The sequence below is a fragment of the Prunus dulcis genome, chromosome 4 (assembly GCF_902201215.1).
Source record: "Prunus dulcis chromosome 4, ALMONDv2, whole genome shotgun sequence".
In the NCBI taxonomy this organism is placed as follows: Eukaryota; Viridiplantae; Streptophyta; class Magnoliopsida; order Rosales; family Rosaceae; genus Prunus; species Prunus dulcis.
The window spans coordinates 18,104,873-18,115,348 of record NC_047653.1 but is presented as its reverse complement, the minus strand read 5'-3'; the positions used below and the strand labels follow the sequence as shown (position 1 = coordinate 18,115,348).

At 41.4% G+C, this 10,476-nt stretch overlaps 1 protein-coding gene across 1 annotated transcript; it reads right to left on the bottom strand.

The window, feature by feature from the left end:
* Window positions 1–917: 917 nt before the first annotated feature.
* On the bottom strand, window positions 918–9,045 carry LOC117625549 (asparagine--tRNA ligase, cytoplasmic 1-like). Its single transcript, XM_034357091.1, has 7 exons — window positions 8,597–9,045; window positions 3,345–3,399; window positions 2,031–2,621; window positions 1,648–1,904; window positions 1,422–1,551; window positions 1,222–1,280; window positions 918–1,098 (listed from the first exon to the last, which is right to left on the bottom strand). The coding sequence occupies exons 1-7, from the start codon at window positions 9,043–9,045 to the stop codon at window positions 918–920; spliced, it is 1,722 nt and encodes a 573-aa protein (XP_034212982.1).
* Between the last annotated feature and the right edge of the window lie 1,431 nt (window positions 9,046–10,476).

Sequence of the window (10,476 nt, the reverse complement as noted above, 5' to 3'; positions counted from 1 at the left end):
AATGCTAATTAGCAACCGGATTATCTCCACACTATTATGAGTTTAGGTTTTGAAGCTTACAAAGTTGTAAATCAAATTTCGTACTTACCGAGAACTGCAATACGTATTAACAATAATTTCATACTTACAAGTAAAACAATAAATGAAGTTACTGATCAATTAAAGAAAACAAAATTACCCAGATCAAGGAAAAAAAAAAACTACTGTGTCGTTCTTCTCTAATGAAGTAGAATTACTGATGAATCTTTCTATTCTGTGAACCGAGTAAAGACCAAGGTCGTTTGCAAAAGTTGGATCCAAATTCCACTCTGTGAACTGGGAATTGCCAAAACAAACAGACACAGACGGAGAAGACCGTGTCACAACCTTGACAAAAGATTGGTGCTTTTGCTAAATGGCATGGCCATCTCATTCTCCTCTCTACCTTCTTCTTATCCCATAAATCATATAAACTTGATTTAAGACAGCGCAAACTACTCCAAAAGTAACCCTAGCCCTATGATGAAAGTTTTCCAAACAGGATTCCACTGAAAATAAATAGCACCAAACCACTTGTTCGATACAAATCTGGAACCAAGACGAGCAAATGTTGTGGCAAGCTGATCATGTTCAAAGCAAAACTAAGTAAAGAAGTGTCATGAATACATACATGTATACCAAACATTTCCAAATACTGCGTTATATACCACACTGGCAAACGAAACCGAGAAAAACAAGTGAGCAATAAATTCAAATATATGCGGGATAGAAAAGTCGTTCGAGAAATACAATCATAATAAACAAAATAAGATACATGAGTCGCAAGCGTAATAAAAACAAAAGGCATCTCAATCAACTAATTCGAATATCCTATCAACCTATATATAGCTACGTTATTAATCTGCTCTTCCCTCAATTCTAGGGTTGTGAATACATTATTAATCTGCCCTTCCCTCAATTCTAGGGTTGGGAATACAATCTTTAATATTGTCAAGGCCAGTAGCAAACATAACCATCCGTTCGAAGCCTAAACCAAAACCACAATGTTTGACAGTCCCAAAGCGCCGCAAGTCAAGGTACCACTGGTATAGGTCAACAGGCAGTCCCCTCTCCAAAATCCTACATACAATCAACAGACATATCATCCATCCATCATATACCCCACATTGCATTATGTTATATCACATGCCTTTGTTATTGTTAGTTCAGACAATACAATATTGATTGTAAAATCAAGTGTACCTGTTCTGGAGAACATCGAAACGCTCTTCCCTTTGGCTTCCCCCTATCAACTCTCCCACCTGAAAATGAAAAATGAAAACATAAATGTATGTGTACACATGCAAATTATGAGATGCAAAATGCTAAAGTATACAACAGAGTGTGGAACAGGAACTCAAAGATAGTTAGAAAAGTTGAGAGGAGGAAAATTCCCTGCCCACCTTTGGTACCAGCACATCCATGGCAGCCACTGTTTCAGAATCATCATTGAGCCTCATGTAGAATGCTTTGATATCTTTAGGGTAATTGTAAACAATAACAGGCTTCTGAAATTTCACCTCCGTCAAGTACCTGCACAAAAGCAAAGCAATAATATTAAATCAGCTGTAAGTAACACAAGAAGACAAAGCAACAGAATATATAATGCTTATATATGGGACTACGTACCTTTCATGCTCAGATGACAAATCAATCCCCCATTCCACATGGTTCTCAAACCCCTTGCCATTTTTCACCGCCTCAATTAGCAGGTCCACTGCTTCTGTGTACGTAATCCGTTCAAAAGGTGTTGAAGCGACCATTCTTAGACGATCAATGCAACTTTTATCATACCTCTCGGCAAAAAATTCCATATCTTCATGGCATTTTTCAAGTAACCACTCACACATGAATTTCACATAATCCTCTGCACAGTTCATATCATCCTACATGAGCGTGCAAACTATTAGACAGACTTTTGCATGGACAAACAAGTTCCAAAATACAGAAAACCACACAGACAAGATCCAAAATGTATATTCAGGGCTACGCTAGATTTAAGATTCACACACCTCAAGCTCCGCAAATGCCATTTCAGGCTCCACCATCCAGAATTCTGCCAAATGCCTTGTAGTATGTGACTTCTCAGCTCGAAAAGTAGGCCCAAATGAATACACCTTACTAAGAGAACATGCATACGCTTCAAGTTGTAGTTGGCCAGAAACAGTCAAAAATGTTGGCCGGCCAAAGAAATCTCGAGTATGGTCAATCTTCCCTTCCTTATGAGGGATACCAGGTTGAAGCTTAGACCTCTCCTCCAGCTTCCAGAGATTTTCCTTTGCCCTTTTCAGTTCGGCCACAGCATCACCAATGTCCATCTTACTTGCTTTAGAAGATTTCAGCAGAGCAACAACATCTCCTTTCTCCTTAACAATGACCTTAGCAGCTTCTACGTCTGCTTCTGATGGAGGAGGGTTCTTAAGCAGATCCTTTTCCAACTTCTCACCTTCACTAAACAAGGTTGTGACTTGAAACATCTCACCGGCACCCTCGCAATCGCTGCAATTCATAATTGGAGTCTGCACGTTCAGAAAGCCACGCTCTAGGAAGAATATGTGAGTTGCATGTGCCAGGGCACTTCTGATGCGAATAACTGCAGAGATCTGAAAGCAGAAACGTGGTAATAAAAACCTAATCATCAAAAGCATAAGAGGTCCTACAAACTAAGTGATACTAGAAAAAGGCCTTGGAGGCAACACATTATCATCAACAACTGTCCTTTAATGTCTGTCCATCAACAGCCAATTTCAGGTTAGACAAGCTTTTCCCCACAAAGAAAACAAAACAAATGCGTTAAATTCATTACTATTTTCTTTTCTTACAAGAAGAAAAGTTACTAAAAACACAAAAATGTGGAACCAAGTTGGACAAGATGTTCCATCAGAAATATGTCGTTAAGGACACAGCTCCAATGGAAAACAATGGACATCCCCATTAAATTCATAATTTATTCATTACTATTTTCTTTTCTTACCCAGAGAAGAGTTACTAAAAACACAAAAATGTGTCCTTAAGGACACACACACAGTTCCATTGGCTTCATTCAATCTTCTGATAGATATTATTTATTTCATTTTTTAACAAGAAACAGAATTGAATGAACTATTAGCTATCGAATTGGCAAAAATCCCCAATCTTCTTCAATCTACAATTTATTCCACAGATTACTACGAAGGAGAAGTGCATGTTAATCATGTTTCCAATCGAACTAACATATCCATAACACCAAGATTAAACAAAAGTGGACAAACATAAGTACTAACCTATATGCATATGTGAACTGTGTATGTGTTTATGCGTGCTTCACAATAATACAAACAGCCTACCGTGCAGGTTCTGGGACGCAAATGAACAAAGTTCCTCACAAACTCAAGGGGGAGGCTGGTTGTTGACTTGTTCTTTATTGGATTCCTTATTGGATCCACTTTGCCTCTGCACTTTAGTTACTTTAGTTTGTCTCCCTCCACTTTAGTTTGTCTCCTTTGTCTCCCCTCCAATTGTGACGCCAAGTGTGGCATAAATCAAGGAGTCAATCTCCTTATATATGTTGTTGTACAATTGTAATTAAAAAAACAACCCGACCTTTGAAATTAAAAAGGGAAAAGCATTCTTTCTTTTTGGTATCAGAGCTAGCATTCTCTGATTGTTTTTTTTTCTTTTCTCTTCTGCCGTGTTCTTGATCAATTGCAGCGAGCAATTGTGAAGTTGTTGCTGCCCCCTGTTTTGTTAGTCTGTCCGTATTGTTCCAGAATCCCATCAACGCTGCAGGTTTTAGGCTATACCGACAGCAAGAGAGATGGCTGAAGAAAAGGGAGCTGGTTCTCAGATTGTTCCAGCGGCCGCTCCAATTATGGTGCAGTCAGAGAATTCAAGCTTTAATATTGGTATGGTTTTGGATGAAAAGAACTATGATTTATGGGCTCCTCTCATTCAAATCCATATTGCTGGAAGGAAAAAGATGGGATATCTTCGTGGGTCTATCAAGGCACCTAATGAAGATGATCCTAAATATGATGATTGGTTCTCTGAAGATCAAAAAATTAAGAGTTGGCTTTTTGTCTTCAATGAAGCCTGAGATTATGAAACGGTACATTAGGCTGTCTACATCAAAGGAGATTTGGGACTCCCTTAAGACAGCATACTTCGATGAGAATGACGAGGCTAGAATTTATTCGTTGAATCAGAAGGCATCACGTCTTCGTCAGAATGGCCGACCTTTGGCTACCTATTTTGGGGAACTAACTGAGATTTTCCAAGAATTGGATCACTTTAATAAAGTATCCATGGAGTGTGAAAATGACATCAAGGTGTTTCAAAAATCCACTGAGAGACAACGAGTCTATGTGTTTCTTGGTGGTCTCGATGATGGGTTTGATCAGGTGCGTGGAGAAGTGCTACGGAAGGATCCCCCACTTGGCCTTCAGGCTTCTTATGCATATGTTCGTCGTGAAGCCGATCGGAAGGAAGCAATGAAGACGGAGGTTGACAAGAGTGAACCCGCTGCCATGGCAGCAAAGGCCCGTGGATCACCTTATGGGCCTAACCGAGAAGGTCACAAACCCGGCCAGGACAAACTCGGACTAGCCAGCCAAGCCGAGATCGTCCTCAAGGTAAGTGCCCACACTGTGGCATGTCAGGACACTCCAAGAGTCGCTGTTTTGAGCTGATTGGATATCCCGAGAATTGGGATAGGACCCGTGATCCTCGGTGCAACAAGTCTCGAGCCTCTGTTGCAGAAACCAAGAATGATTCGGACCAAATCGCAGACAAGGCATCTGCCATGATTGCTGCGGCAGGTAGTGATGGTAAGGCACTAAGTACCTCTACTTCTGTTATGAATAATACATGGATAATTGATTCCGGAGCTACTGAACATATGACTTGCGATTCTAGACAGGTTCCATCACTAAAAACATCAACACAAACCGAGGTCAATGTTGCTAACGGTAATGTCGTCCCGGTTATTGGGGAAGGCACTGTTTCCCTTTCTAAAACCATGAAACTTGACACTGTTCTTGTGGTTCCCTCTTTAAATTATAATTTGTTGTCTGTTGCTCAAATAACCCTTGCCTTACAATGTTTGGTTATTTTTTGGCCCTATTTTTGTGTTTTTAAGGACATCCGGACGCGGAAGACGATTGGTTATGGTATTAGAAGAGGAAAACTTTATTACTTGGAATTGACCACCAGTAGTTCTAGCTTGCTGACTCAAGCTCTTTCTGTTGATGATTCTCATGGGGATACTAATAAAGTGTCGGACATCTGGATGTGGCACAGGCGCCTTGGGCATGCTTCCTTTAGCTATCTACATAAGTTATTTCCTAGTTTGTTTGTCAAGACTGATGTTTCTCAATTCAAGTGTGATGTTTGTGAAATGGCTAAGAGCCATCGAACCTCATTTCCTCCCAGTTCCAATAAAAGTATCATTCTTTTTATGATCGTGCATTCTGATGTATGGGGACCGTCAAAAATACCTACTCTCGGTGGTGCTCACTGGTTTGTTACTTTTATTGACGATTGCACCAGAATGACTTGGGTTATTTTGTTAAAATCGAAAAGCGAAGTTAGTTCGGCCTTTCAAAGGTTCCATAAAATGGTTGCTGTGCAATACAATCGGAATATCCAGGTTCTTAGAAGTGACAATGGTGGTGAATATGTTAATATGGAACTTCGTTCCTTCCTAGAACTGCATGGTATTGTTCATCAGACCACGTGCCCATATACTCCTCAACAGAATGGGGTTGCTGAATGCAAAAATAGACACCTGTTAGAAATGGTTCGTGCTTCGCTCATTGAGGCACATCTGCCTCTACATTATTGGGGAGAGGCGCTAACGTCCGCAGCTTATCTTATTAATCGTCTTCCTTCTCGTACTATCAACTTCCATACACCATTTCAGGCGCTCACATCTCAGACTAGCAGTCCACCGACTCCCAATCTTCCCCCACGGACCTTGGGGTGTGTTGCTTTTGTTCACCTCCATCCCCATCAACGGCATAATAAACTTGAGCCTCGAGCCATTCGTTGTGTTTTTTTGGGTTATGCTACTACCCAGAAAGGATATCGTTGTTATCATCCTTCGAGTAAAAAGATGTTTATTACTCAGGATGTGATTTTCCATGAGAATGAAATGTTTTTTGGATCCCCCACATCCTCACTTCAGGGGGAGTACAGAAGTAGTGAAGTTCTGACCCGAGATAATACTGAACTTTTGACCTTTGATTACTCTCATGTGGCTAGAAATGAGCTGCATGAAGAGCAACCATTGCAGTCATCACGTCTGGAGAACACAGCACCTAGGGAAGGGCAGCAGTCCACGTGTCATGGTGATCAACTCACGACATCTGGCGACGGGCAGCAACCCGTGTGCTTTGGTCATCAGTCTACTGAGCAGGTCCCTGAGGAGCAGCAAACATTGCAGGAGGAGGAAGAACATCCCATAGGTCCCACGGGGTTTGGGCTTGATGATGAGCTGCAGCCCACTATTTGCAATGGAACCGAACAGCAACTACAGCAATTGCCACGTGATTTTCCTTCCGATGTTATATCAGATCCAAGTATAAACTCATCTTATCTTAATTCTCATAACCAATCGTCTTCTACACCGGATGCAACTCCACTCCGTCGCCTTCCAGAGCGTATTAATCGAGGTATTCCCAAACCCACTTACGAGGCAGATCCTAAGTGTAAACACAAGTATCCCTTGAGTGAGCCAAATTCCGATTCAAGAGTGAGATACCCACTAAACAATTATGTGTCTACCTGTCACCTGTCAGAATCAAATAAGTCATTTGTATATCAATTATCTACTGTATCTATTCCTAACAGTGTGCAGGAGGCCTTAGCAGATTCCCGCTGGAAAGATGCAATGAACGAAGAATTAAGATCGTTGAAGAAGAATGCTACCTGGGAAATAACAGACTTGCCAGCCGGAAAGAAGTCCGTGGGATGCAAATGGGTTTATACGGTCAAATACAAAGCAGATGGAACGGTAGATCGCTTTAAGGCAAGATTGGTGGCAAAGGGGTATACACAGAAATATGGCATCGACTACACTGATACCTTCGCACCAGTGGCAAAGATTAATACAGTTCGTGTTCTACTTTCCTTAGCAGCAAATCTAGATTGGCCTTTGCAACAGTTCGATGTGAAAAATGCATTCCTCCATGGAGATCTAACTGAGGAGATTTACATGGACCTTCCACCAGGGCTGAGTGATCCGGACATACGGAAACAAAAGGTATGTAGGCTCAAGAAATCATTGTATGGATTGAAGCAGTCTCCAAGAGCCTGGTTTGGTAGATTTACCAAATCCATGAGAGCATTCGGGTATATGCAAAGTAATTGGGATCACACGTTATTCCTGAAACGCAGGAATGAAAAGGTTACAGCTCTCATCGTATATGTGGATGATATGGTGGTTACTGGTAATGATCCAGTTGAGCAAGCAGCCTTGAAAAATTATTTGTCCACAGAATTTGAAATGAAAGATCTTGGTTCTTTGAAATATTTTCTTGGGATTGAGGTGTCGAGGTGCAAGTCTGGGATATTTCTATCACAAAGGAAGTATGTTCTTGACTTGTTGAAAGAAACTGGCATGACAGCGTGCAAGCCAGTGTCTACTCCGTTGGCCGAAGGAATGAAGTTGGGTATTGATCAGAACCAAGGATCGATTGATAAAGGGAGATATCAAAGGTTAGTGGGAAGATTGATGTACTTGGCTCACACTAGGCCGGATCTTGCTCATGCCTTAAGTGTAATTAGTCAATATATGCACAATCCGGGAGAACAACACATGAGTGCGGTTATGAGAATATTGAGTTACTTGAAAGGAAGCCCTGGTAAAGGAATTTTATTTCGAAGAAATGGGCATTTCAGAATTGAGTGCTATACGGATGCTGACTGGGCCGGATCAACGGATGATAGGCGCTTGACATCCGGGTATTTTACCTTTGTTGGGGGAAATCTAGTAACATGGAGAAGTAAGAAGCAGAATGTTGTATCAAGGTCAAGCGCAGAAGCCGAATTTAGAGGCATGGCACTCGGTATTTGTGAACTCTTGTGGCTTAAGTTTCTATTACAAGATGTGGGGGTCAAATGTGGTCAGCCGATGAAGTTATTTTGTGATAATAAAGCTGCTCGTGATATTGCTCATAATCCAGTGCAACATGATAGGACCAAGCATGTAGAGGTTGACAGGTTCTTTATTAAGGAGAAGCTAGATAGCAAAGTAATTGAGGTTCCTCCCATAGGAACGGACGATCAAGTAGCAGATATTCTCACTAAGGCGGTTTCGAGTGACAAGTTCTCCAGGTTTCTAGACAAGTTGGGCATGTGCAACATCCATGCACCAACTTGAGGGGGAGTGTTGACTTGTTCTTTATTGGATTCCTTATTGGATCCACTTTGCCTCTGCACTTTAGTTACTTTAGTTTGTCTCCCTCCACTTTAGTTTGTCTCCTTTGTCTCCCCTCCAATTGTGACGCCAAGTGTGGCATAAATCAAGGAGTCAATCTCCTTATATATGTTGTTGTACAATTGTAATTAAATGAACCCGACCTTTGAAATTAAATAAAGCATTCTTTCTTTTCTGGTCTTGGGCAAAGGGTAATCAGCAGGGTCGACTGGACCGACATGTACCATCTTCTCCACCTCAAGCTCCACCTTCTGCTCTTTATCCCCCGGGGGCAGCTTAAGCACACCATCTGCGACAACACATATACCAGTCCGCGCAAGCTGCCCGAGGTCAACCTTGTCTGCTTCCACAAACACCTGTAAGTTTCCCAAGCATGACCCATCATTCAGCTGCAAAAATCTTGAACCCTTGCTTCCCTTCCGAGCAGTCTTCACCCAGCCACCAACCCGAACCTGCTGGCCGGCCAATGCAGACCAGTCATCATCAGGTCGCACAATGATGGATCGGATAGGAACTATATCGGAAAATTCCGCTTTTGCAATGGAGGCAGTGCCGTTTGAGGTAAGAACGCCTCGTTGGGCACCTAGCAGCTTGGAATCGCTATTAGCCATGACAAAGATTTGGAATTCAAAGTCAAGCAAAAGCCGGGTGTTGTTACCTAAAGAAAATGTGTATGTAAAGGCAAAGGACAACCATTTATTAGGATTTAAGCTGCAAAATCAAGGTATGCACCAAGGTATCTCGAAAATACAAGACAGGAACACACCAGAACGGTCTAAAGCTAAAAGTATATGCCGGTAATAAATAAAAAGCTCAGGGAATTCATAACAGAACAGAGATATGCAAGGCCTGCATGAATGAAGCATAGGACCGGCGAAACTAACAGCCACTACTATATCATTAAGTTATTATATTAAGATTTCTGATTTTTATGATGTAAACCAGCTAAAATGCACATAACTCGCACAGCCGAAAACAGGTAACACTGAAGACATGGAATTCATGAATTCAATACTAATAAACGCACAAGCACACACGCATACTATCACTTCACTCAGTTATTTTTTTTACCGTTTTCTTTGAAAAGTTTCCGGTGCTGTCGAGCCAGAGAGAGTAGGGTCCGGCCGAGACAGAGAAGGTGAGGTAGTCGAGCTCGAGTCAGAGAGAGAAAGGACTAGGTTGAGAGAGAGAGAGAGAGAGAGAGAGAGAGAGAGGGTGAGGTCGCGCGAGAGAGGGAGAGCGATGGCGCGCCGTGGCCGTAGCCGTAGCCGTCGCCGTCGACTTCGTGAGGACTAGAGTTCTTGTCTTTCAGAGACAGGGAGACGATAGAGGTTGAGAGGTTGAGAGGTTGAGAGACGCAAAAAAATAAATTGAGACGGAGGCTGGCTGCGAGTTAGGTCAAGAGGAGATCCGGTCAGGTTCAACGTTAACTCCATAATGAAGTAGATGAGAGGGGTATTTATAGCTAACTAAAACCTAAAGATAATAGGATAAAAAACTCCTTGCTAAAACAAAAATTCTAACCTAAATAAAATGGGAAACTTATAAATCCTACTAAAATATGGCAAGCTTAATAATCTTTCTAAAATCTGAAAATTTTAAGGAACAAGTTAGAAACTAATCGCTGGAATAAAAAAATGTCAGATTTAAAGACCAAATTAAATGACTTACGCTTACATCTCTTTCTTTTGTAAACCCTAATGACTTTGACAAGGATGTCCTCATCAATTCGATTTAGTTAATTCAGTTCAGTCCGTTAATTCAGTTCATTGATTTTTATGCCCAACCCTACAGTCACCTACCTCGAGAAATACCAAAAAATAAAAATAAAAACCTCTACTTAGATTTGAAAACCTTAAAAACCAAAACAAACAACAACAAAAAAACCTGAAAACCGATATACCTTTGAACTATTTTGCGGCGATCGGCCAACAACCATTGTTAAGGACCCATCCCTAAGGTGTATGATGTTTGAGGCTTATTAACTGTTATTGTATTGCTATGTGTTTTATGTGGATCTTGTCGTATTGTGGCTTCGCGAG